Source organism: Dasypus novemcinctus, chromosome 27 (assembly GCF_030445035.2).
Source record: "Dasypus novemcinctus isolate mDasNov1 chromosome 27, mDasNov1.1.hap2, whole genome shotgun sequence".
In the NCBI taxonomy this organism is placed as follows: domain Eukaryota; kingdom Metazoa; phylum Chordata; class Mammalia; order Cingulata; family Dasypodidae; genus Dasypus; species Dasypus novemcinctus.
Window position 1 is genome coordinate 24658117 of NC_080699.1, and position 24523 is coordinate 24682639.

Consider the following 24523-nt stretch of genomic DNA (forward strand, 5'->3'; position numbering starts at 1 on the left):
CTCCTAGTAAGGGGTTAAAAAACTCCTTCAGAACTAATGGAACATTTCTTTCTGTAATAGACAAGTCATCAATTGCTGGCTCAGAAGATGCTGAACCTCTTGCTCCGCCCATCAAACCAATTAAACCTGTCACCAGAAACAAGGCGCCTCAGGAACCTCCAGTAAAGAAAGGACGGCGGTCAAGGCGTTGTGGGCAGTGTCCTGGCTGCCAGGTGCCTGAGGACTGCGGCATTTGTACTAATTGCCTAGACAAGCCCAAGTTTGGTGGCCGCAATATCAAGAAGCAATGCTGCAAGTGAGTCGGTGTCTTACTCTGAAGTGTTGCCCTCTTGGCCTTGAAAGTTGTTTATTTATTCCTGGTTCATTGCAAAGATGCATCAGGAAACTGAATGTGGTTGTATTAAATCTCCTTGAGTTACAGGATTAGTTGCGGTTTGGACTTTGTGATGTGGGTAGGTTTAAGCTGTGCTTAAATAAGAAATACTCAGGGGGAGTGGATATGGCTTGAACAGTTGGCCTACTGCCTCCCACGTGGGAGGTCCTGGGTTCAGTTTCTGGTGCTTCCTAAAAGAAAGACAAACAGATGCAATGAGCAGGGAGTGGATGTGGCTCAAGCAGTTGAGAACCTGCCTCCCTGGGTTGGGTTCCCAGTGCCTTCTACAGAAGTTGAGTGGACACAATGAGCAGATACAGCAAGCAGACAACTAGCAGGCAGATGAAGGAGCCATCTGAGGGTGGGGGAAAAATAAATAACCCTGGTGCAGCACTGTCTAGCTTTCTGCAATGATAGATTCTATATCTGCTCTATCCCATATGATAGCCATTAACCAGATGTGGCTACTGAACATTTGAAATGTGGTTAGAGTGACTGAGGAACTGAAATTTTAATTTCATTTAATTAATTGAAATTTAAATAGCCTGCTGGCTGCTATATTGCACAGCACAGCTCTTGAGGGTTTCTACTTAAAAACAGAGAGATATAGGCATAATATTTACTAGAGTAAATGAAATCATTTTTATCTTTATAGAATCCAGGTCTTTTTGCCCTCTGACTCTCTCATTAGATTATCTTTATGCATATTATACTTGATATGGGATTTCTTTTTATTTATTTTATTTCTCTCTACGCCCTCGCTGCTTGCACTTGCTATGTCTGTTTATCTTCCTTGTTTCTTTAGGTAGCACCGGAAACCGAACCCTGGACCTCCGATGTGGGAGGAGGTGCATAATTGCTTGAGCCACTTCCCTTCCCTGCTTTTGTGTCTTGCATTTTGTTTTTCTTCTTGTGTCTCTTGTTGCATCAGCTTGGCACGTCTGCCTGTTGTGTTAGCTTGCTGTCTTCTTTAGGAGGCACCAGAAACTGAATCAGGGTCCTCCCGTGTGGTAGGTGGGAGCTCAATTGCCTAAGCCACATCTGCTTCCTGATAAGGGATTTCTTATTCCTTTCCTCCCCTTTTTTAGTCAGTTTGTGAATACTTTTTCAATGCCATCTGGGATAATTTGTTTAAAGTAGATCAAGAGAGGTACTTAAATAGAAATTTTGATGTCTGAACATCTCACATCTTAGTACCTGGCACAAGGAATGAATATGGTCAATAGATGTTTATTGAATGAATGAAAGAATGAATGAATGAATGAATAACATGGGAGTGATTTATAAAGCATAGTTGGGAGAGGTGCTATGCTATTTACTTCAGGGGAGATAGTTTCTAGGAGACAGTAAGTTGTTTTGTGCTTTGGACTTGTTTGGCCTTCTTTCGGTCCCATTAGTGAAAAGAAGTGAGGCAGTTCACAGATGGGCAATAAGATACATGATTGCAAGATAAAACTGCACTAAATTTAGGCTTTGGAATAGATTCAGTGCAGTTTTTAGATTTCAAATTAAATTTGAGTTTCATTAAATTTAAATTGAGAAGTGAAATATGTATCAATGCCATGTAGTACTCTGCTGGCAGACAGAAAATTTGTTGAATAATTTTAGTCAATTTTCTGATCAGGTTGTTATTGAATGTTACTTTCATAAGAAAACAGGAGTGATTTGACTATAAGAAATATGGACTAATAATTTGTTCCTTTTAGATCCTAAAGGTAAGTGAAAGAGTTGATCCAAGAATTCAGAGGCTCAGATTTAATGAGTAATGAGCAGTCCTTCTTTTCAAAGGACAAAATGAACTGGAGGAAGGATTCATTGGTTCTTGCAGACAAATTAACTCGTTTCAACTGCTTCTCTTCTAAATGTACTTATTTTTTTGTTTATCCTTGTTATACTAGGATGAGAAAATGCCAGAATCTACAATGGATGCCTTCCAAAGCCTACCTTCAGAAGCAAGCTAAAGGTAGTGTTGTTAAAAGACCTTTCCCCAGATGCTTCTTGCTTCAATGCTGTATGGTCATGTATACTCAGAGAAAGATAATACTAGCTTTTTAAAAAGTACTGCCCTTTCCTAGGAAGTTGATGGATGTCAAAGCTGCGTGATAGGTTCATGAAGGTTCTTTTTATTATTCCATTTACTTTGAGATATGTTTGTACATTTCCATACTAAAAAGTTTTATAATTTCATATAGAAATATCAGCCAATTACATTTCCTAGAGCAATAAAAGTATACCTTCTTCACTTCATCACTTGGCATTAACTTTCTTGAGCCTTTCAACGCCAACTTTAGCTGCAGGAAACTGAGAATTGGATTATATTACATTTCTTTGCTTCTATTTTAAATAAAGTTATTCTGCACAATTTAAGATTAGGTGATCTTTCCCTGATTGTTTTTTTCCCCTAGCTGTGAAAAAGAAAGAGAAAAAATCTAAGACCAGTGAAAAGAAAGAGAGCAAAGAGAGCAATGTTGTCAAGAATTTAGTGGACTCTAGTCAGAAACCTACCCCATCAGCTAGAGAGGATCCTGCCCCAAAGAAAAGCAGCAGCGAACCTCCTCTACGAAAGCCAAGTGAGGAAAAGAGTGAAGAAGGGAATGCCTCAGTCCCAGGGCCTGAATCCAAACAAGTAACCACTCCAGCTTCCAGGAAGTCCAGCAAGCAGGTCTCCCAGCCAGCACCAGTCATCCCCCCGCAGCCACCTAGCACCGGACCACCGAGAAAAGAAGTTCCCAAGACCACTCCTAGCGAGCCCAAGAAAAAGCAGCCACCACCACCAGAATCAGGTGAGTGAGGAAGGCAAGAAGGAATTGCTGAACCAGAAGTACCAACAAAGAAGCACTCCTCTCTTAAACAGCATTTGGAAACCTGAAATGTATACGTTTAAATCTTGGGTTCAAGAAGATTAGCTCTCTTTTTAACTACTATGTAATAATAAAGAAATAGACGCAAAAACCAGTCAAAAATGGAGATACTGTCTTAATTTCCTATTTAAAACCTAAAATTCAAGTAGTTTTTTGTTTCTTTTAATGTCCCTTTCTTCACAGGCCAATCATTCCTAAAGTAGTTGTTGTTATTTATCATTAACTTTAAGTTCAGTAGCATCTCACTTTAATTTATTTTGAATTTCTTAGGTCCAGAGCAAAGCAAGCAGAAAAAAGTGGCTCCCCGCCCAAGTATCCCTGTAAAACAAAAACCAAAAGAAAAGGTGAGGAGACATGCGTTTTCTGGCCATTTCCCAGGGATGTATTCTAGTTATGTAGGAAAATAGCCTTCTCCTTGATATTTAAGTGATTACGTGAATAAAACTGCATTTCTGCTTCCACGTAGATGGCAGAATTTCTTAAAATTAATACATTACTTCAGAGTTAGGCTTTAGGCCCCTTTCTGTTTTTGTCTCTTCCCCTTGTTGTTTTGTCCTTCTTTGTGCCCCCCATGTTTTAGTCTAAGAATTTGCTTGTGCTACAGGCCACTTGACCTAATGGTTTTTTTGCCCTCAATATCCTTTAACAGTATCTGTAACATTTATTCTTCCTTGTGTCCACTATTGTTCTTATGTGTAGAGAGGCCTTTAAGATCTTCTGAAGGTCACTTTTCTGTGTCTATAGGATACTTCTACTGGAACATGTTTTCCAGATCTATTAATAAAAAATGTTGTTTGCTTTATTATCTGTTGCAGAAGTAAAGGCAAGAAGGGTGTCATGTTTTTGTCTTTTTTAACTGGAGTGTCGTTTGTTCTATATTCATCTTCTGCCTCCATAGGAAAAGCCACCTCCAGTCAGTAAGCAGGAGAATGCAGGCACTTTGAACATCCTCAGCCCTCTCTCCAATGGCAATGGTTCTAAGCAAAAAATCCCAGCAGATGGAGTCCACAGGATCAGAGTGGACTTTAAGGTATAGGTGTTTTGTGACCACTTAGTATTTTGAGCATTGTGGACTTTAAATAGACAAAATAATGTTACCAAAAGTGTTGAAAGAGGAGGGCGGTGAATAAGAACTGCTGTTAGCAGGTGAGTTCAGGGGTGTGAGAGCGCTGGTCAGTGTGGGGGGGTCACTGTATGAGGGTCAGCGGAAGAACACAGGCTTTGCGACTTCCTTACCTATCCTGCGCAATAACTGCCTTTAGGTAAGGACAGTATCTGAGGAAATAAAATTTTAAAGTAGCAGCTACTTTGAACTCAATGAAATGAAGTACTCTTGACATGCTGGTGTCCCTCTAATTTTATGCTTTCAATCCAAAGTTGTGCCATTGGGAAGATTTCGTAAATGATCTTTCTCTCACTCCACAGGAGGATTGTGAAGCAGAAAATGTGTGGGAGATGGGAGGCCTAGGTATCCTGACCTCTGTTCCTATAACACCCAGGGTGGTTTGCTTTCTCTGTGCCAGTAGTGGGCATGTAGAGGTAAGCGATTTTGCTTCTTTTTTCCCCAGAAAGTATAGAAGTAGATTATTTTGCTCTGGATGAAAGAAATCATTATAGTCTGTTTTATTGTTATTTAGCAGGTACGAGCCCTGGTTTGAACCAGATAATTTAAAGTTCTGATTATTCTGCTAGATATCCAAACATAAAAAAAGATAGTGTTCTAGAAAAAAGGATACCATTGATGGTTGTTTTATACTGAATATCAAAACTCCTTTGTCTATAAAGAACTCTTAATAATTAATAAGAAGAAAAGAATAACTTCCAGTAAAGTATAGGCAAAGGACAAGAATAGATAATTCACAAAATGAGAAACAGAAATTACCTATAAGCATGAGGGAGAAAAAGTTAAGCCTTCTGATGACAGAAAACTAAACAGTAAAGCACCATGATAACAAGGATGATATAGAAATGGTGACTTTCTATTGGTGGATATATAAATTATTTATAATCTTGTTAGGAGGGCTAAATTGGCAAATCTGTATATTTAAATATGGTTTTATTTTAGCATTGTTTATGATAAAAAATTAGAAGCAATATTTATCTTTTTAAAAAACAATTAAAAATTATTACAAAAAAAAAATTGGAAACCACCCAAAAGTCCATTAATTAATAAGGGTCCTTAGTTAAAACAATTATAGATCATCATTTATATAATGGCAAAATATTAAGTCCTAAAGATAATATAGATATTGGTGTGGAAAGATATTTGTAATATATCACTAAGTGAAAAGAGCAGGCTAAAAATGGTTTTTAGAGCACATGTAGAAAATTGTAGAAAATTTTCTGGAAGAGTTTTTACCAAAATACCAAGAGTATGGTTGGGTTATGGGTGACCTTTATTTTCTCTCTATTTTTCTTTATCTTTGTGAGTTTTTTGCAGAAAGTATGTACTACTTTTACAATGAGGGGGAAAAAGCACAATTTTAAGTAGGTAGCAGTAGTTTGACATTCACAAGAGTTGCATCTCAAGATCTCTACAATTCTCAAATTCCTGAGTATGTCCTTACCTCCTGAATAACTCATTATCGTATAAGATTCAACAGGTTGTAAAGAAAATCCAAAGCCAAGCTGAAATCTGGATGCTGAGCAGTGAGTCAGACTTACTTACTAGCTAAGAGATTCAGTCTTGCCCACTTGCTCTTTTAAATTATGTATTATCAAAATTATAGTTTATTGCCTGATATTCATTCATTAAGCAATATTTCTTAGGGCCTATTATGAACAACATATTGTTCTAAGTGTTAGGGTTGCTTCAGATATCATTGAGACTAATATTCAGTCTGCAAGTGCCAGGGATCTACTGTATCTCCATTCAAACTTTTTAAAAACTTTTTATATTAACATGATTTCAGATTTACAGAAAAGTTGCAAGGCTACTACAAAGAATTCCCATATATCCTCCACCCAGATTCCCCAAATGATACTATTTTACCAACATTTGCTTTATCCTTTTATCTCTTTGTGTGTATGTGTGCATATATGTTACAAAATAAGAAATAAAATACACACATTTTATATAGAAACAAGTTTCTTTCTAAAATTGAGAGCAAGTTGCAGACATCATGCCCATCTGTCTCCAGATACTTGAGTGTATATTTCCTAAAATCAAGGACATTCTCTTACATAACCACAGTATGATTATCAAAATTAGGGGAAATTAACATTTATACATTACTATTATATAGTCTACAGACCTTATTTAGATTTCACCATTTGTCCCAATAATTCCTTTATGGAAAAAGAAAATTCCAGGTCATCCTCATTATTTCTGGAATTGGAGATAGGAAAGACAAACCTCTGTTCCATCTAGAGTACAAAAACTTTCAAAGCCTTTTATATGAAGTAATGATTTCTCACACCCCTAGTGCTCTGTGACATAGCCCTTACATCTTTTTCCAGTTTCACACCCATTGCCTACTCATGCACCCCGAGCAGTGGTTTAAACTGCACCCCTTTGCCTTGCAGTTAATGGACAATCACTCAAGTGTTTGAAGAATGCAAGAATGTTGCATAAACATCTTTCTCTATACCTGAGATTCTGTCCACTCCCTTCCATCTCCCTTGTTAACATACTATCAGTTCTGAGAGACCCTATCTCAAATGCCACCTTATTATTCATGAAATCTTTTCGGGTCTCTCTTCTGCATCCAACAAGATCTCTTCCGTACTCATCTCCCCATTCTCTGTTTCTGTTTTGTTTATACCTCTCATGGTATTTAGCACATTCTGTTACATCTTGGATTATAATTATTTTGTTACTTTATAATCCTACTATTATTATCACAGTAGTCTGCTGAATCTCCTGTAATGCCTGAAATACTGTGCTTTCTTTACATAATCATTACATAATGAAATCCAAAGTACATAAGTAGGGTTTGGTTGATATTTCTACACGTTATTTGACACACTTCTCTGTTCCCATCTTTCGGCAGTTTGTGTACTGCCAAGTCTGTTGTGAGCCCTTCCACAAATTTTGCTTAGAGGAGAACGAGCGCCCTCTGGAGGACCAGTTGGAAAATTGGTGTTGTCGTCGCTGCAAGTTCTGTCACGTGTGTGGAAGGCAGCATCAGGCTACAAAGGTACAGGACTAAATAACAGAACTAAGAGTATTCCTCTCTATCTCTATTTCTGCCCTCTAATGAGTTATTAAGACCTAGGTGTTAGGATTTTTGTGCCTAAATTCTTTTATCGATTGACTTAGTCTATGTTGACATTTAATTTGGGTGTAACCAATTGCCTGTTCTTGTATTTTAACTTTGGGAGTATAGCAGGAAAATTGACACTGAGTAAGATTAGAAAATTAACTCTACCTTATTAGAAGACTCAACACAAGTGTTTTTGGCAGGAGATAAATCCCTGTTTTAATTGAGAGTAAATAATTTATGAAGAAATTTAAACTGTTATAATGATGTACTGTACCTACTTGAAGATACATATGAAATAGGACCTGAGTAATCAGCATTTTTGAGGTTAACATGATGCCTACCCTTTTATTATATTTTCTTATAGCAGCTGCTGGAGTGTAATAAGTGCCGAAACAGCTATCACCCTGAGTGCCTGGGACCAAACTACCCCACCAAACCCACAAAGAAAAAGAAAGTTTGGGTGAGTACACACATTACAGTGTTTCAAAGAGAATTTTCAGGTGACTGTTGGAATATCCTTTATTTATAATAGGAATATCCGTCCTTGAGGATGTCAGTGAAACGATTAATTTGCTTCATTATTAGGGAAAGCCATCCCAATAAAAAAATCAAATCTAGAAAGTGGATTGTATTTGAGACCTTTTTAAATAAGAAGGGATAGTAAAAATAAGAAATTCCTATTGAATTTCTGTTTGTCTTTTCCAGATCTGTACCAAGTGTGTTCGCTGCAAGAGCTGTGGATCCACAACTCCAGGCAAAGGGTGGGATGCACAGTGGTCTCACGATTTCTCACTGTGCCATGACTGTGCCAAACTCTTTGCTAAAGGTACCCCCCCCCCAAAAAAAAAACTAAACAAAACAGTTTTATCAACTTTTAGAGGTTATACTTGGTGATTCATAGGTGAACCAGATACTCCAATAGAAGAAAATGAAATGTCTTACACATCCTGCCAGAGAGACTTTGGACACATTTAGTAAATTTCTGATCTTGCTCTTATTGAGTAGAGATTATAGCAGCTGGGAATGTTTGGTTAGCTTGTATGGGAATAGTTAAGAGGACTTTTCATAATAGCTAATTAAAATAATCTGAGCCAATATTTCCCAGAGTGTAGTACATATACATTTGATTATTTCAGGTGGTACTCAGTCTTAACATTTTATCTTAATAGCTATGTTGGAAAAGAGTTATAACATACTAAACTCATTATTTTGCTGACTTAGGGTAGTGATGATATAAAGTTCGCTGTTAAAATTATTTAAGTAAAATAAGCAAATCAACTTAAAGGAATCTTAGGTGAAAAAAAGAAAAATAATGGAGGGGATACACGGCTAAAGGAAATTCATGAAGATTCAACATAGTGCTGAATTGCAGGAAGTACTGCTTTAAGCACTAATATAAAAGCACTAGGAATAAGGAAAAAGTTTAATTTTTCCCCCCACATCATCACTTCTTTTTAAAAATTTAAATATTTCTTGGAATGTTTGAAAAAAGTTTTCTTCCATTCTCTATCTTATCTGTAAAACTACCTCATGACCTTTATATATGGGTCTAAAAAACAGAACTAGTGGCATATAGGACGCATTTCTAGAACTTCTAAATAGTCTTGACACTTTGCAGAGGCATAAAGACTCCAAAGTAAGTCCATTCTGGCATTTGTCAGTGATTCCAGAAGAATATAGTGGCTAGCATCTTAATCTGTGTTGGCATATGTAGTTAAGAGCATTAATGCTATTGGTACGTGAGCCAAAGCACTGCTGAAAGCTTTGCTTTGCTTTCAGGAAACTTCTGCCCTCTCTGTGACAAGTGTTACGATGATGATGACTATGAGAGTAAGATGATGCAATGTGGGAAGTGTGATCGCTGGGTCCATTCCAAATGTGAGAATCTTTCAGGTACAGAAGGTTGGAGTCTTTTTTTTATAGTTTCTTTCTTTCTAGAGAATTCTACATTTACAGCCCCCAAAGCAATATAAGCCTAAAATTATAATAGTGTTTTTATTTGAAGTCTTTTCTTTTAAAGTTTAGTTTTTGATGTGTAGAAAAGCACTGTGTTAAGTTCATGCTCATTAACCTTGAGCGCATCCTTTAAAATATTTCTTTGTTGTCCCTCATGGGTAACATCACTTACTGATTCTCCAATAACCAAATCCTAGTTTAGTGTTAACAGCACCTCTTCTGAAGATCAGTATGTGCACGCTTCTAGGGAATATTAGAGTCTCAATGCTATTGCTAACATACAGCTTTATAGTTAGTTTAGTGGAATAGTTTCCTCTGTTCCCTCTCTCCCATGTCTTCAGAGCACTTTGTCATTGAAGGCTTTTGTTTTTCTAGATGAGATGTATGAGATTCTATCTAATCTGCCCGAAAGTGTGGCATACACTTGCGTGAATTGTACTGAGCGGCACCCTGCAGAGTGGCGACTTGCGCTTGAAAAAGAACTACAGATTTCTCTGAAGCAAGTTCTGACAGCCTTGTTGAATTCTCGGACCACCAGCCACTTGCTACGCTACCGACAGGTAAGTCCAAGTCTCATTTTGTTTTCTGAGAACTTGTTCTCAGGTGGTTTTTATTAGTAATGCCTTGTTCTGTTCGTTCTGTTTTGTTTTTTGTTTTGCTTCCACTCTTTGATTTAATTTCTTAGAGTTACTTGTTTTGGTCATAATCATTAGGAAAATTTTTAGAGCTTCTTTGGGATAAGAAATAGGAAATGGGCCATGTTTCAAAGTCTTGCTGTTATAATAAGAAATTTATTTTATACACTGAAGGCCATGGGGAGCAAATGAGGGACTTCACCCAAGGGAGTAACTGAACAGAATTGTGCTTTAGGAAAAAAAAAGATCCTGAGGGGGTGGAGATGATGACTGGAAGAGGACTGATCCTTGAGGCAGGTGCAATGGTTAGGAGGTAGTTAAGTCATCCAGGTACAAGAAAGAGTGGTAGTAGTAGGACTAGAGAACCATCTGGCTCTGGGAAGTCCCTAGGGCTCCTCAGGACACAGTTTTAAGTCACTGTTTTTAGTGCATATAAGTTTATGAACTATATATGTATAAAGTACTCATAGGAAACACAATTTATAAAGTTGGAAGAACCAAAAAGAAAATTTTAACTCAGTGCTAGGCTGCTATTTTATCTTTTCAAAAGAGCTCCCTTTTTTGAATAGGAAAATATGCTGCTGTTTTACTCAAAGAGACTAGACACAATTTGGATTTCTTACTAGATTTGGAAATTATCAGGCGAGTTAGCCTGGCAAACTATTAGATAACAGGTTTATTCTGACTTTCCTTTTTTATTATTTGAAACTCTCTGATTATTTTCATAATCTGTCGGTTTTAAAATCTGAATCAAGTCAGTGTCATCTTTATTAATTTTAATAGAATTTACATGGATGCCTAATTTTCAGTGTTAGATAAAAAACCTATCTTTCCTGGCAACAGGCTGCCAAGCCTCCAGATTTAAATCCAGAAACAGAGGAGAGTATACCCTCCCGCAGCTCCCCAGAAGGACCTGATCCACCGGTACTCACTGAGGTCAGCAAACAGGAAGATCAGCAGCCTTTAGATCTGGAGGGAGTCAAGAGGAAAATGGACCAAGGGAACTACACATCTGTGGTATGTCTCTAGAGCAGAGTACCAGCATTCCAAGTGCCAGTTTAGCTTCCTTGGGTCTTCTGGGAATGAGGCTGGATATAAGTAAATTAAAAGGTGATCTGTGTTATATTTAACAATGTCCTGTTGCTTTAGACACCTAAAATTATATGAGTAATTTTAGTTCTGTGTTTCAGAAGATGGATTATCATATGAAAGGCAGTGTTTAAAATGTTTTGTTTTAAATGTGGCTTTCATTTGACTTCTGAAAATTGTTTTTGTATTAGGAGGAATTACTGAGAGAACAGTCTATGGAAAAAATGCTAATGTGGTGTTAATTAGTTTGCCCCATTTGAAGTCAGATCAGAATAGTGTATCTTTCTTTACAGGGAATTCATTTGTAGATTTAGGGTTTTCAGAATATTTAGGAAATGGTCATCTATTATTTCATGGTCCATATTTTCTTCTTGGTTTTTTATTCATTTTAATTCAGATTTTAAAATTATGGACTTTCTGGGGAACTTACCATGATATAGGTAATTTATTTTCATTATTGCCTTACAATATTGGCATCTCTTAATTGCCACAAGCTGATTGTAAAACAAATCCCAAAGGCTTTAGCCCTTGAGAAATTATACTGTATTAAAATAAGGTGTCAGTTTTCGGTTGGCTCTCTGTGCTGGATGATTTGGGAAGGAAGAGGAAGTGGTTTTGAGAGCTTACTGTTTTGTGAATAATTAGCTTTGTTTTTGTATGTAGTTGGAGTTCAGTGATGACATTGTGAAGATCATTCAAGCAGCCATTAATTCAGATGGAGGACAGCCGGAGATTAAAAAGGCAAACAGCATGGTCAAGTCCTTCTTTATCCGGGTGAATAATATTGATAGCTCATGTTTTTAATGCTTATATGTCAGTAACTACCAGGAATAGAATGGACTTTTTCTCTTTTACTTTTAGCTCTGCCATGTATTTAATTCATTTCCCTGATTCTTTGGGAGGAATTCATGGGATTGCCAGAGTAGATAGATTTTTCCCTTGGTGGCTTGGAATTATCCTCCTACTAGTATGAAGTGTTTTTTGTTTTTTTTTTAAGATTTTTATTTTTTATTTCTCTCCCCTTCCCCCCCAACCCCTCCCCCATCGTCTGTTCTCTGTGTCCATTTGCTACGTGTTCTTCTTTGTCTGCTTTTGTTATTGTCAGTGGCACGGGAATCTGTGTCTCTTTTTGTTGCGTCATCTTGTTCTGTCAGCTCTCTTTGTGTGCGGCACCATTCCTGGGCAGGCTGCACTTTCTTTCGCACTGGGCGGCTCTCCTTGCGGGGCGCACTCCTTGTGTGTGGGGCTCCCCTATGCGGGGACACCCCTGAGTGGCAGGGCACTCCTTGCCCGAATCAGCACTGAGAGTGGGCCAGCTCCACATGGGTCAAGGAGGCCTGGGGTTCGAACCACGGACCTCCCATGTGGTAGACGGACACCCTATCCACTGGACCAAGTCTGCTTCCCAAGTTTTTGGTTTTTGTACGATTTCCAAATGAATAGTCACATGCTTACATTTTGTTTGTTTTCCTTTTAGCAAATGGAACGTGTTTTTCCATGGTTCAGTGTCAAAAAGTCCAGGTTTTGGGAGCCAAATAAAGTATCAAGCAAGTAAGTAAATGCAGTAATAACTTTTTCCTCTTCTCATCAGCTAGAAATCTGAGAGTTCTCATTTCTAGATTGAGGGGTTTTTTAAAAACTAGGTTTTATGTATTTAAAAATGAATCAGTTGAAATGCTTTTTTCAGTTTGGGGTCAGAAACATTTAATGTTTGTTATACGTTGTTGACTATTTTTATGTTATTTGTTATGTGTTAGGGAACTTGGTTTAATTTGTGGCATTCAAACAATGCAAATGCTGAAATTCAGTCATATAATTGACCTAGTTATAAATGGGCTCCATTTTACTTATTTCAAGTGGTGCTCTCTACTGTTCTTGGAGTCTCCATAGTTAGTCTGTAGTTTTCATTCTAGTAAATAATTTTGGTTCTTTGATAGGATTATTTGTTTCTGGAAGTTTAACCAAGAATCCTGTATTAAGACTATATATTTTTTAAAAGTAAGTCCTGTGTATTTGGGCACTTCTCAAATGCTGTGACTTGTTTATATATTCTGTGAGTGGCTTGTATATCGGGCCAAGACCTGATGATATCAAGAATTGGATTATTTTATACAGTTCTAGGTATATTGTAGGAGTGCAATAAATACTTGTTGAATCAATTATTTTCAGCAGTGGGATGTTACCAAACGCAGTGCTTCCACCTTCACTTGACCATAATTATGCTCAGTGGCAGGAGCGAGAGGAAAACAGCCACACTGAGCAGCCTCCTTTAATGAAGAAAATCATTCCAGCTCCCAAACCCAAAGGGCCTGGAGAACCAGACTCACCAACTCCTCTACATCCTCCTACACCACCAAATTTGAGTAAGGCACCAAATTAAGAGTCATTAGCCATTTCCCTCTACATGCAAACGACTGTCTTTGTGAATCTGAATTTAATATACTTGGATATCAAAAGGAATTTTCAAGACAACTTTAAAAGTAACAAAATCATTATTTTTGCTTCACGTGGATGTTAACAAGACTTGGTATAAATACTCGAATATTGTAACAGATACTGAGATAGCATAACTTGGGCCACTTTTTGAAAGTGTCTGTTTTAATAGGCTATTTAAGCTAAATTGTTTTCTTTTTTCCCTGAAAATCAGACATAATTTGCCAATTTTAATTGGATGTGCTTTGGGTTCCAAGGTACTGACAGGAGCCGAGAAGACAGTCCAGAGCTGAACCCACCCCCAGGCATAGAAGATAATAGACAATGTGCATTATGTTTGACATATGGTGATGACAGTGCTAATGTAAGTATTTTGTGATACAGGGACCTGGTTAATAAACTCCCCAAATGGACTGTTCCTTTTTGCTTTGACTTGATGCCTGGATGATATTTATTAATTAATGCTTATTTGTCACTTAGTTTGTGTACCTGGAGTTTTTTTTTAAATAACTAATTTACTTGATTTAAAAAATGATTTGTGTGAGTAGATGTGGCTCAAGCAATTGAGTGCCTGCTTCCCACATGGGACGTCCCAGGTTTGGTTCCCAATGCCTCCTAAAAAGATGAGCGCACAACGAACAGACACAGAGAGCAGACAAGTACAAACAATGAGGGGGGTAGAGAAATAAATAAATCTTTTAAAAACAGCAACAAGTAAACAACAAACAAAAGCAATTTGGGAGCTGAAGTGGCTTAGTGACTGAGCACTAGCTTCCCATATATCAAGTCCCAGCTTCAATCCCTGGCCCCAGTACCTCAAAAAAAAAAAAAAAAAAAAAAAAGGAAAGAAAAAAATGATTTGCCTTAAAATAATCTGCTGGTGTCTGGTAACTTCTACTAGAAGTTCCTCAAAAAGATTTTGTGCAAGTCAGTAAAATATAATTTGCATATTAAATAGCTTGTGTTTTTTATTTTATTTTTTTAAAGATTTGTGTTTTTTTTTGTTGAGGTACTCGAGACCTCATATGTGGGAAGCCAGTGCTTAACCACTGAGCCACATCAGCTTCCCTGAGTTGGTTTTTTCATTTGTTTTGCTTGTTCATTTTTGTTTTTTTTCAGGAGGCTCTGGGAACTGAACCTCGGACCCCCATGTGGGCAGCGGGAGCTCAACAGCTTGAGCCATATCCGCTCCCGAGAACTGACTTTGAAGTGTGGTTTTAAAGAAGTCAGTTTGCATTTTTATAAACTTTTCACATGTTATTTATTCTCTAGATTTATAAAGTAGCTCCAGTCTATGGAAAAAGTAGTCTAGAATGGAGGAAAATGGAGACAGAGAAACATTGAAAAAATGAATTGTTTTGTGTATCCATTTTGTGTGTATCCTTAAGTTAAAGGATTATGATTGATTTCTTGAGGTTATCTTGACTGAGGTAAAGCTAATACCAAGGAAAACCTATCCTTACTTCATAGGATGCTGGCCGTTTGCTATACATTGGCCAGAATGAGTGGACACATGTAAATTGTGCTTTGTGGTCAGCAGAAGTGTTTGAAGATGATGATGGATCGCTGAAGAATGTGCACATGGCTGTGATCAGGGGCAAGCAGTTGGTAAGAACTAATGGATAAACTGTGAAAGAAATTCTCTTTCATTTCCAGATATTCTTTCTGTGGTTAAAGACTGCCTCACTGATTTTTTTCAAAGTGCCTTTAGGAAAGCTAGCTAACAACAGGTATTGTGTGTACACTGTAGGCAGGTGGCTGTTTTGACCCTTAAAGATGCAAAACACATGAAAAATGAAGTATAACATAATTTGAAAGATAATTCAGATGTACGAAAGAAGTGTTAATTTATTAAAGGATTTAGCCTAAATGATCTCAAGTTGAATCCAGTTGAATCACTCTGTCATTCCATAGGATAAAACCCACATAAATACATATGAGAAGGGAGGAGGGTAATGGATGTGGCTCAAGCAGTTGGGCTCTTGTCTATCATATAGGAGGTCTAGGGTTCAATGCCCAGGGCGTCCTGGTGAGGGCAAGCTGGTCCACACGGTGAGCTGACCCATGTGGAGTGCCAGCCCACGTGGGAATGCTGTCCTGCGGGGGAGTGCTGCCGTGCACGGGAGTGTTGCCCTGCGTTGGAGTGCCAACCAATATGGAGAGCTGATGCAGCAAGATGACACAATAAGAGACACAGAGGAGAGAAAATAAGACATAGCAGAACAGGGAGCTGAGGTGGCACAAGAGAGTGACAGCCTCTCTCCCACTCTGGAAGGTCCCAGGATGGGTTCCCAGAGCCACATAATGAGAATACAAATAGACACAGAAGAACACATAGCAAATGGACAGAGAGAGCAGACAACGGGGTCGGGGGGAATAAATAAATATATATTTTTAAATTGTATTAGAAACTTTTTTTTTTTTAAAAAGGGAGGATGTTGAAAGTTATCAACTGAGTGTTAATCTGAAAAAGGCCATATAGGAATACAATTTTAAAAGATGTATTTTGAAGGAGGGAGGAAGATGAAGGATTATTAAAAAAAGAAAATAGCACGTGCAAGGAAACATAAGTTGTGTGGAGAGCACAAACAAAAAGTTTCCAGAGAGGAGCGCAGATTGTTATTATGACAAAATAAAGTGGTGGCATACAGAGCTGGTTGACGGAGATTCTTGAATCATATGGTAAGTTTGAATTGTTACTGTTAAATCTAGCAGTTAAAGAATCATAATATTTCTGACCAGTATAATCTTTCTAGGGAAACGGACTTTGGCCCAGTGGTTAGGGCGTCCGTCTACCATATGGGAGGTCCGCGGTTCAAACCCCGGGCCTCCTTGACCCGTGTGGAGCTGGCCATGCGCAGTGCTGATGCGCGCAAGGAGTGCCATGCCACGCAAGGGTGTCCCCCGCGTGGGGGAGCCCCACGCGCAAGGAGTGCGCCCGTGAGGAAAGCCGCCCAGCGTGAAAAGAAAGTGCAGCCTGCTCAGGAATGGCGCCGCCCACACTTCCCGTGCCGCTGAGACAACAGAAGCGGACAAAGAAACAAGACGCAGCAAATAGACACTAAGAACAGACAACCAGGGGAGGGGGGGAAATTAAATAAAAATAAAAAAAAATCTTTCTAGAATTGACTCTCATTGGGCTATAATCGTTTTCTAGCAGTATGTTTTTGCATTGATCTTCCAGGTTTCATCTTCTCTAAATCAGTACATCATCCTAGAAAAAGAATGTTTTTTCATCCAAGTTCTAGAACAAATCATATTATTTAAATTTAATAGTTTTAGGGTTCCCTGACAATGGCAGAGAGGATTTGCAGAGGAGGCTTTGTGGTTCAGATAATTTCTCAGTAATTCAGCAGATTACCAATAAACGAAATATAAGATACCTGAATAGAACTCTGTTCTTTCTGGATTTTCAGAGATGTGAATTCTGCCAAAAGCCAGGAGCCACTGTGGGTTGCTGTCTCACATCCTGCACCAGCAACTATCACTTCATGTGTTCCCGAGCCAAGAACTGTGTCTTTCTGGACGATAAGAAAGTATATTGCCAACGACATCGGGATTTGATCAAAGGCGAGGTGAGATGGCATCGGTTGCTTTTGAATTCCCTAGGAATTCAGGAAAAATAGACTGAAAAATATCAAGATAGTAAACTCTGTTTTGCCTTCCTACTAGGTGATCCTTGAGTCACCTCTATGAAATACAGAAATTCTGCTAGTAGAACGATGATGTTTGGATGGATTGTATGCTTTATTAATATTTATCAATTAAATTGATTTATTTAAAAAAAAACACACAACAGAATGGTGATTTGAGATATGACTTTCCCCCTGAGAGAGTATCATGAGTATAATGTGTAAAGGGGCAGCATATTAACAGCTACCCCGGGTTTTTATTTAAGGTGGTTCCTGAGAATGGATTTGAAGTTTTTAGAAGAGTGTTTGTGGACTTTGAAGGAATCAGCTTGAGAAGGAAGTTTCTCAATGGCTTGGAACCAGAAAATATCCACATGATGATTGGTATGGCCATTGGTTATTGGGGAAGGCTGTGTATGTATTGTTAGGGCACTTTCTAGTCCTTAGTTAGGTATGAGTCTTCTCATTATCTCCTCTAATGGGTGTTTCTTTCCTTGGTCAGGCTCCATGACAATTGACTGCTTAGGAATTCTGAATGATCTTTCCGACTGTGAAGACAAGCTCTTTCCTATTGGCTATCAGTAAGTAGCACTATCCAGAAAAGACAGCAGCCCCCACAACTTGAGCACTCTAGAATGTCGAGCAGGTCAGTAAATGCAGAGCCACACTTGTTGGCTACTCTGAACTACTACTAAAAGTTAACTACTTTTTTTTTGCTAGTTCTCTGCTTCTATCAGCTTGTAGAGTGGAACTAAAGCAGCACTTTACATTAGCTAAATCCAGTTATAGAAGGAAAGTATTTTTGGCATGATTTTAGAACCATTTCCAAATAAAATCTGAAGAGAAAACACAGAAATGTTATAGGGTCAGTTGCTTAAGATTCCTGTAAATTCCATTCATCTGGATGCAAAAATCTATAGATTGTTGTCATGGCTCAAACACACCCCATGCCTCTACCTCCCTAAGCCCGTTTTATGTTTGATAGGCCTTTCTAAAAACAGAAAACCCTATAGCGTTATAACCCTACAATAATAATAATCAGATTCTCCAGTAAGAATCTATGAAGCAAATTATTGAAACTTCTAGGAAGTTGGCAAGTATAAATTAAAAATTACTCTTTTACCTCTCCTTTTTTGGAGTCTCATTTTGCTTCATATACTTGTTTATTCTTCATTCCAATTCTGACAACATAGTCTATACTCCACATTTAGTTGGCAGCTCTTTGTACAAACGAGGCTCCACCAGTATCCAGCAAATTTGAAGCAATTGCAGTACCCTTGCCTGATGAAGTTTTTCTTCCAAGGAAACACTTTAGGTTTGCCCCTTGTTCTATTTTAGGGCATTGTGGAGCGGGAATCCCTCCTGAAGGCCAGAAATTATTTCTTGTAGCACTTAATACTACTGGGTTTTAGACTATTTTATTATTCTTTGCCCCTGCTTATGATACAATAAAAAAAGATCTTATGTTGTTTTCTGAGAAACTAGGAAAAACGAAGAACTTCAAAAAGCTTGGAACACCCAATTATAAGGGAATCTATAATAAGAATCCATGAAAGATACTTACCTGGCAGGGGAGCTACCATGATCACGAGGATGGTTTTCCCAGGGTGGGGCTTATCCATTGTACTATGGATGTGCCGACCCCTGTGATCTCCTCAAATGTGGGAAACTCGGCTGCTAATTTGTGGTAGTGGAGACTGTGTTTACTTTCCCATGTTAAAAAAAAATCCATGAAAGATGACTAAATTCTGTAAAGAGAGGACACCAAGGAACCTAGGATGGAGAAGTAGTTTCAACAAATGTTAGTTTCTGCTTCTGTACTTGCACTTACTGCGATTTTTACATATCTGTTTGCCAGGTGTTCCAGGGTATACTGGAGTACCACAGATGCTCGCAAGCGCTGTGTGTATACATGCAAGATAGTGGAGTGCCGTCCTCCTGTTGTAGAGCCAGATATCAACAGCACTGTTGAACATGATGAAAATAGGACGATTGCTCATAGTCCAATGTCTTTTACAGGTCAGTCTCTAATCAAGATGGGAACTGTATTGGATTTTGGGGAGTACTGTGACTGAAGAGTGTGAAAATATCCTTTATTTGAGAGGTCTCATTTATCTCGAGGTTGACATTTACCTAACAGATGACTTGTTATTGATTCATTGTTTGATGTTTTAATTGGGCTTTTAAAATAAGTGTTTTTATTGCCTACCACAGAAACCTCATCAAAAGAGAGTCAAAACACAGCTGAAATTGTAAATCCACCATCACCGGACCGACCTCCTCATTCACAAACCTCCAGCTCCTGTTTTTATCATGTCATCTCAAAGGTCCCTAGAATTCGAACACCCAGTTATTCTCCAACACAGAGATCCCCTGGCTGTCGCCCATTGCCTTCTGCAGGTAAAGGACTTCATTGACCCTCTTGACTTAGACCCAGGAAGGCCAGCCCAAGATTAGTTTGTAATTCTTTTAGGCAGCTTTATCTTGGTGACTTTTGCTATTTGAAAGTGTAGATCTTCAGTCACCTATAAATATTTATAGCCAAGTCATTGAAAACAATTACTACCCACATATTTGCTCTGTCTATAATAGACTTTACTATCTTTTCTCTCCTTGTTTAGGAAGTCCTACCCCAACCACTCATGAAATAGTCACAGTGGGTGACCCTTTACTCTCCTCTGGACTTCGAAGCATTGGCTCCAGGCGTCATAGTACTTCTTCCTTGTCACCTCAGCAGTCCAAACTCCGAATAATGTCTCCAATGAGGACTGGAAATACCTACACTAGGAACAGTGTTTCTTCAGTGTCTACCATTGGGACTGCTACAGTCCTTGAGTCAAGTGCCAAAGCAGTTGATCATGTCTTAGGGCCACTTAATTCAAGTACTAATTTAGGGCAAAACACTCCTATCTCTTCAAATTCACAAAGGACAGTGGTTACTGCAGGCACTAAGAACAATAACTTGGATGGATCTTTATCTTCAGAAATGAAGCATACCAGTGCTTCAGACTTGGCATCCAAGAGTTCCTTTTTGAAGGGAGAGAAGACCAAAATGCTCAGTTCCAAGAGTTCAGAGGTATCTGCACATAATGTGGCTTACCCTGGAATTGCTAAATTGGCCCCACAGGTTCATAATACGACATCTGGGGAACTAAATGTTAGTAAAATCAGCCCTTTTGCTGAATCCTCTTCTGTGCCGTTTTCTTCTAAAGAGGCCCTCGCCTTCCCACCACTTCATTTGAGAGGGCAAAGGAATGATCGAGACCAACACATAGAATCTACCCAGTTGGCAAACCCCACTCCAGATGAAGATACTGAAGTCAAAACCTTGAAGCTATCTGGAGTGAGCAACAGGTCATCCATTATCAATGAACATGTGGGCTTTGCTTCCAGAGACAGGAGACAAAAAGGGAAAAAGTCTTATAAAGAAACTTTCAAAGAAAAGCATTCTACTAAATCTTTTTTGGAACCTGGTCAGGTGACAATTGGTGAGGAAGGAAACCTAAAGCCAGAGTTTGTTGATGAGGTTTTGACTCCTGAACTTATGGGACAACGACCATGTAATAATCTTTCTTCTGATAAGATTGGGGATAAGATCCTTTCTGTTCCTGGCATCCCCAAAGCTCCATCCATGCAAGTAGAAGGATCTGCCAAGGAATTACAGGCACAGCGGAAACGCACAGTCAAAGTAACTCTGACACCTTTAAAAATGGAAAGTGAAAGTCAGTCCAAAAACACCCTGAAAGAAAGTAATCCTTCTTCCCCTTTGCAGGTAGAGTCAGTGTCTCCAACAGAACCAATTTCAGCTTCTGAAAGTTCAGGAGATGGTCCAGTGGCCCAACCAGGTCCCAATGATTCCTTATCCCAAGAGTCTCACAGTAATAATTATCAGAATCTTCCAGTACAGGACAGAAACCTAATGCTTCCAGATGGCCCCAAACCTCAAGAGGATGGCTCTTTTAAGAGGAGGTATCCCCGTCGCAGTGCCCGGGCACGTTCTAACATGTTCTTTGGTCTTACCCCACTCTATGGAGTAAGATCCTATGGTGAGGAAGACATTCCATTCTACAGCAGCTCAACTGGAAAGAAACGAGGCAAGAGATCAGCTGAAGGACAGGTGGATGGGGCTGATGACTTAAGCACTTCAGATGAAGATGACTCATACTACTACAATTTTACCAGAACAGTGATTTCTTCAAGTGCAGAAGAGCGATTGGCATCCCATAATTTATTTCGGGAAGAGGAACAATGTGATCTTCCCAAAATTTCACAGTTGGATGGAGTTGATGATGGGACGGAGAGTGATACTAGTGTTACAGCCACAACAAGGAAAAGCAGCCAGATTCCAAAAAGAAATGGTAAAGAAAATGGAACAGAGAACATAAAGATGGACCGGCCTGAAGATGCTAGTGAAAAAGAACATGTCATTAAGAGTTCTGCTGGCCACAAAAATGAGCCAAAGATGGATAACTGCCACTCTGTAAGCAGAGTTAAAACACAGGGACAGGATTCCTTGGAAGCTCAGCTCAGTTCACTAGAGTCAAGTCGTAGAGTTCATACAAGTACCCCCTCGGATAAAAATTTACTGGACACCTACAATACTGAGCTCCTGAAATCTGATTCAGACAATAACAACAGTGATGACTGTGGAAACATCTTGCCCTCAGACATTATGGACTTTGTACTAAAGAATACTCCATCCATGCAGGCTTTGGGTGAGAGTCCAGAGTCATCTTCATCAGAACTCCTTAATCTTGGTGAAGGTTTGGGTCTTGACAGTAACCGTGGGAAAGACATGGGTCTTTTTGAAGTGTTCTCTCAGCAGCTGCCAACAACAGAACCTGTGGACAGTAGTGTGTCTTCCTCTATCTCAGCAGAGGAGCAGTTTGAGTTACCTCTAGAGCTACCATCTGATCTTTCTGTCCTGACCACCCGGAGTCCCACTGTCCCTAGCCAGAATCCTAGCAGACTAGCTGTGATCTCGGACTCAGGGGAAAAGAGAGTAACCATCACAGAAAAATCTGTGGCCTCCTCTGAAGGTGACCCAGCCCTGTTGAGTCCAGGAGTAGATCCAACCCCTGAAGGGCACATGACTCCTGATCATTTTATCCAAGGACACATGGATGCAGACCACATCTCCAGCCCTCCTTGTGGTTCAGTGGAACAAGGTCATGGCAGCAATCAGGATTTAACTAGAAACAGTAGCACCCCTAGCCTTCAGGTACCTGTTTCCCCTACTGTTCCTATCCAGAACCAGAAATATGTGCCCAATTCTACTGACAGTCCTGGCCCATCACAGATTTCTAATGCAGCTGTCCAGACCACTCCACCCCACCTGAAACCAGCCACTGAGAAACTCATTGTTGTTAACCAGAACATGCAGCCACTTTATGTTCTCCAAACTCTACCAAATGGAGTGACCCAGAAAATCCAATTGACCTCTTCTGTTAGTTCTACACCCAGTGTGATGGAGACAAATACTTCAGTATTGGGGCCCATGGGAAGTGGTCTCACACTAACCACAGGACTAAACCCAAGCTTGCCAACTTCTCAATCTTTGTTCCCTTCTGCTAGCAAAGGATTGCTCCCCATGCCTCATCACCAGCACTTACATTCCTTCTCTGCAACTACTCAAAGTAGTTTCCCACCCAACATCAGTAGTCCTCCTTCAGGCCTACTTATTGGGGTTCAGCCTCCTCCAGATCCCCAACTTTTGGTTTCAGAAGCCAGCCAGAGGACAGATGTCAGTACCACAGTAGCCACTTCATCCTCTGGACTCAAGAAAAGACCCATTTCTCGTCTACTGACCCGAAAGAATAAAAAACTTGCTCCCTCTAGTACCCCTTCAAACATTGCCCCTTCTGATGTAGTTTCTAATATGACATTGATTAACTTCACACCTTCCCAGCTTTCAAATCATCCCAATCTGTTAGATTTGGGGTCACTTAATACTTCATCTCACCGAACCGTCCCCAACATCATAAAAAGGTCTAAATCTGGCATCATGTATTTTGAACAGGCACCCCTGTTACCACAGAGTGTGGGAGGAACTGCTGCCACAGCGGTAGGCACATCAACAATAAGCCAGGATACTAGCCACCTCTCATCAGGGCCTGTGTCTGGCTTGGCATCTGGTTCCTCAGTCCTGAATGTTGTATCCATGCAAACAACAACCCCAGCAAGCAGTGCATCAATTCCAGGACATGTCACATTAACCAACCCAAGGTTGCTTGGTACCCCAGATATTGGCTCAATAAGCAATCTTCTCATCAAAGCTAGCCAACAGAGCCTGGGGATTCAGGACCAGCCCGTGGCTTTGCCGCCAAGTTCAGGAATGTTTCCACAACTAGGGACATCACAGACTCCCTCTACTGCTGCAATGACAGCAGCATCTAGCATCTGTGTGCTCCCCTCTACTCAGACTTCGGGCGTAACCGCTGCTTCACCTTCTGGGGAAGCAGAAGAACACTATCAGCTTCAGCACGTGAACCAGCTCCTTGCCAGCAAAACTGGGATTCTCTCTTCCCAGCATGATCTTGACTCTGCTTCAGGAACCCAGGTATCCAACTTTACCCAGACAGTAGATGCTCCTAATAGCGTGGGGCTAGAGCAGAACAAGGCTTTAGCTTCAGCTATGCAAGCCAGCTCCGCCTCTCCAGGGGGCTCTCCATCTTCCGGACAGCAGTCAGCAAGCCCCTCAGTGCCCGGTCCCACTAAACCCAAACCAAAAATCAAACGGATTCATCTGCCTTTGGACAAAGGGAATGGCAAGAAGCACAAAGTTTCCCATTTGCGGACCAGTTCTTCTGAAGCACACATTCCAGACCAAGAAGCCAACACAGCACCCCTGACCTCCGTCACAGGGTAAGAAATCCAAATATTAACTGTGCTGGATCTGTGGGACTTTGTGCTCTGGAACAGAAACTGTCCGAGTGGTAGTCTTTTGGAAGTGGCACTCCTCTGCCCAGGTTGCATTACTCGGGGGCTCTCTGGATTCTGACTTGGATTTTTTCCCCTCATCTGGTAGTGATTTATAGTAATGTTTAGTCCCCTCATTGGGCAGTTTGTCTCTCGGACAGTACCCTACTTCAACTGATTCTGCTCTGATTTGAAAAAGTGCTGCCCTTTGCTCCTATTTCTTTTTGGCCAGGCGTAGGAAGCTAGGAATGACCATTTTTCTCTGGAGAGCAAAGCCTCCTGTTGTGTTGCCAATCCTAATGGGAGTCCTTCTTTTAGCGTTTTACTATTGAAATAGAATATCCATGAAATGTATGAGTGAATGGTTACATAATGTGCACACATGTAGCCACCATTCAGATCTAGATCTGAAATTTTCACT

At 39.7% G+C, this 24523-nt stretch overlaps 1 protein-coding gene and 1 non-coding gene across 5 annotated transcripts in view; both read left to right on the plus strand.

The window, feature by feature from the left end:
- The window catches only part of KMT2A (lysine methyltransferase 2A), an 89626-nt gene that overhangs the window by 33220 nt on the left and 31883 nt on the right, over window positions 1-24523 (plus strand). For 2 of the 4 annotated variants that reach the window (XM_058289524.2, XM_058289521.2), the window contains 23 exons: window positions 61-295; window positions 2272-2336; window positions 2779-3156; window positions 3505-3578; window positions 4133-4264; window positions 4660-4773; window positions 7227-7373; window positions 7804-7899; window positions 8145-8265; window positions 9219-9341; window positions 9771-9955; window positions 10874-11047; window positions 11783-11893; window positions 12597-12670; window positions 13289-13482; window positions 13810-13916; window positions 15023-15160; window positions 16969-17127; window positions 17451-17568; window positions 17687-17765; window positions 19043-19203; window positions 19399-19584; window positions 19806-24048. In XM_058289524.2, coding sequence (XP_058145507.1) covers window positions 61-295; window positions 2272-2336; window positions 2779-3156; window positions 3505-3578; window positions 4133-4264; window positions 4660-4773; window positions 7227-7373; window positions 7804-7899; window positions 8145-8265; window positions 9219-9341; window positions 9771-9955; window positions 10874-11047; window positions 11783-11893; window positions 12597-12670; window positions 13289-13482; window positions 13810-13916; window positions 15023-15160; window positions 16969-17127; window positions 17451-17568; window positions 17687-17765; window positions 19043-19203; window positions 19399-19584; window positions 19806-24048 — 7414 coding nt within the window. The remainder of the gene's footprint in view (window positions 1-60; window positions 296-2271; window positions 2337-2778; window positions 3157-3504; window positions 3579-4132; window positions 4265-4659; window positions 4774-7226; window positions 7374-7803; window positions 7900-8144; window positions 8266-9218; window positions 9342-9770; window positions 9956-10873; window positions 11048-11782; window positions 11894-12596; window positions 12671-13288; window positions 13483-13809; window positions 13917-15022; window positions 15161-16968; window positions 17128-17450; window positions 17569-17686; window positions 17766-19042; window positions 19204-19398; window positions 19585-19805; window positions 24049-24523) is intronic. The other 2 variants (XM_058289525.2, XM_058289523.2) reach the window with 1 other exon arrangement.
- On the plus strand, window positions 18741-18900 carry LOC111763652 (U1 spliceosomal RNA). Its single transcript, XR_002796483.1, has one exon. It is a non-coding gene; the product is annotated as a U1 spliceosomal RNA (small nuclear RNA).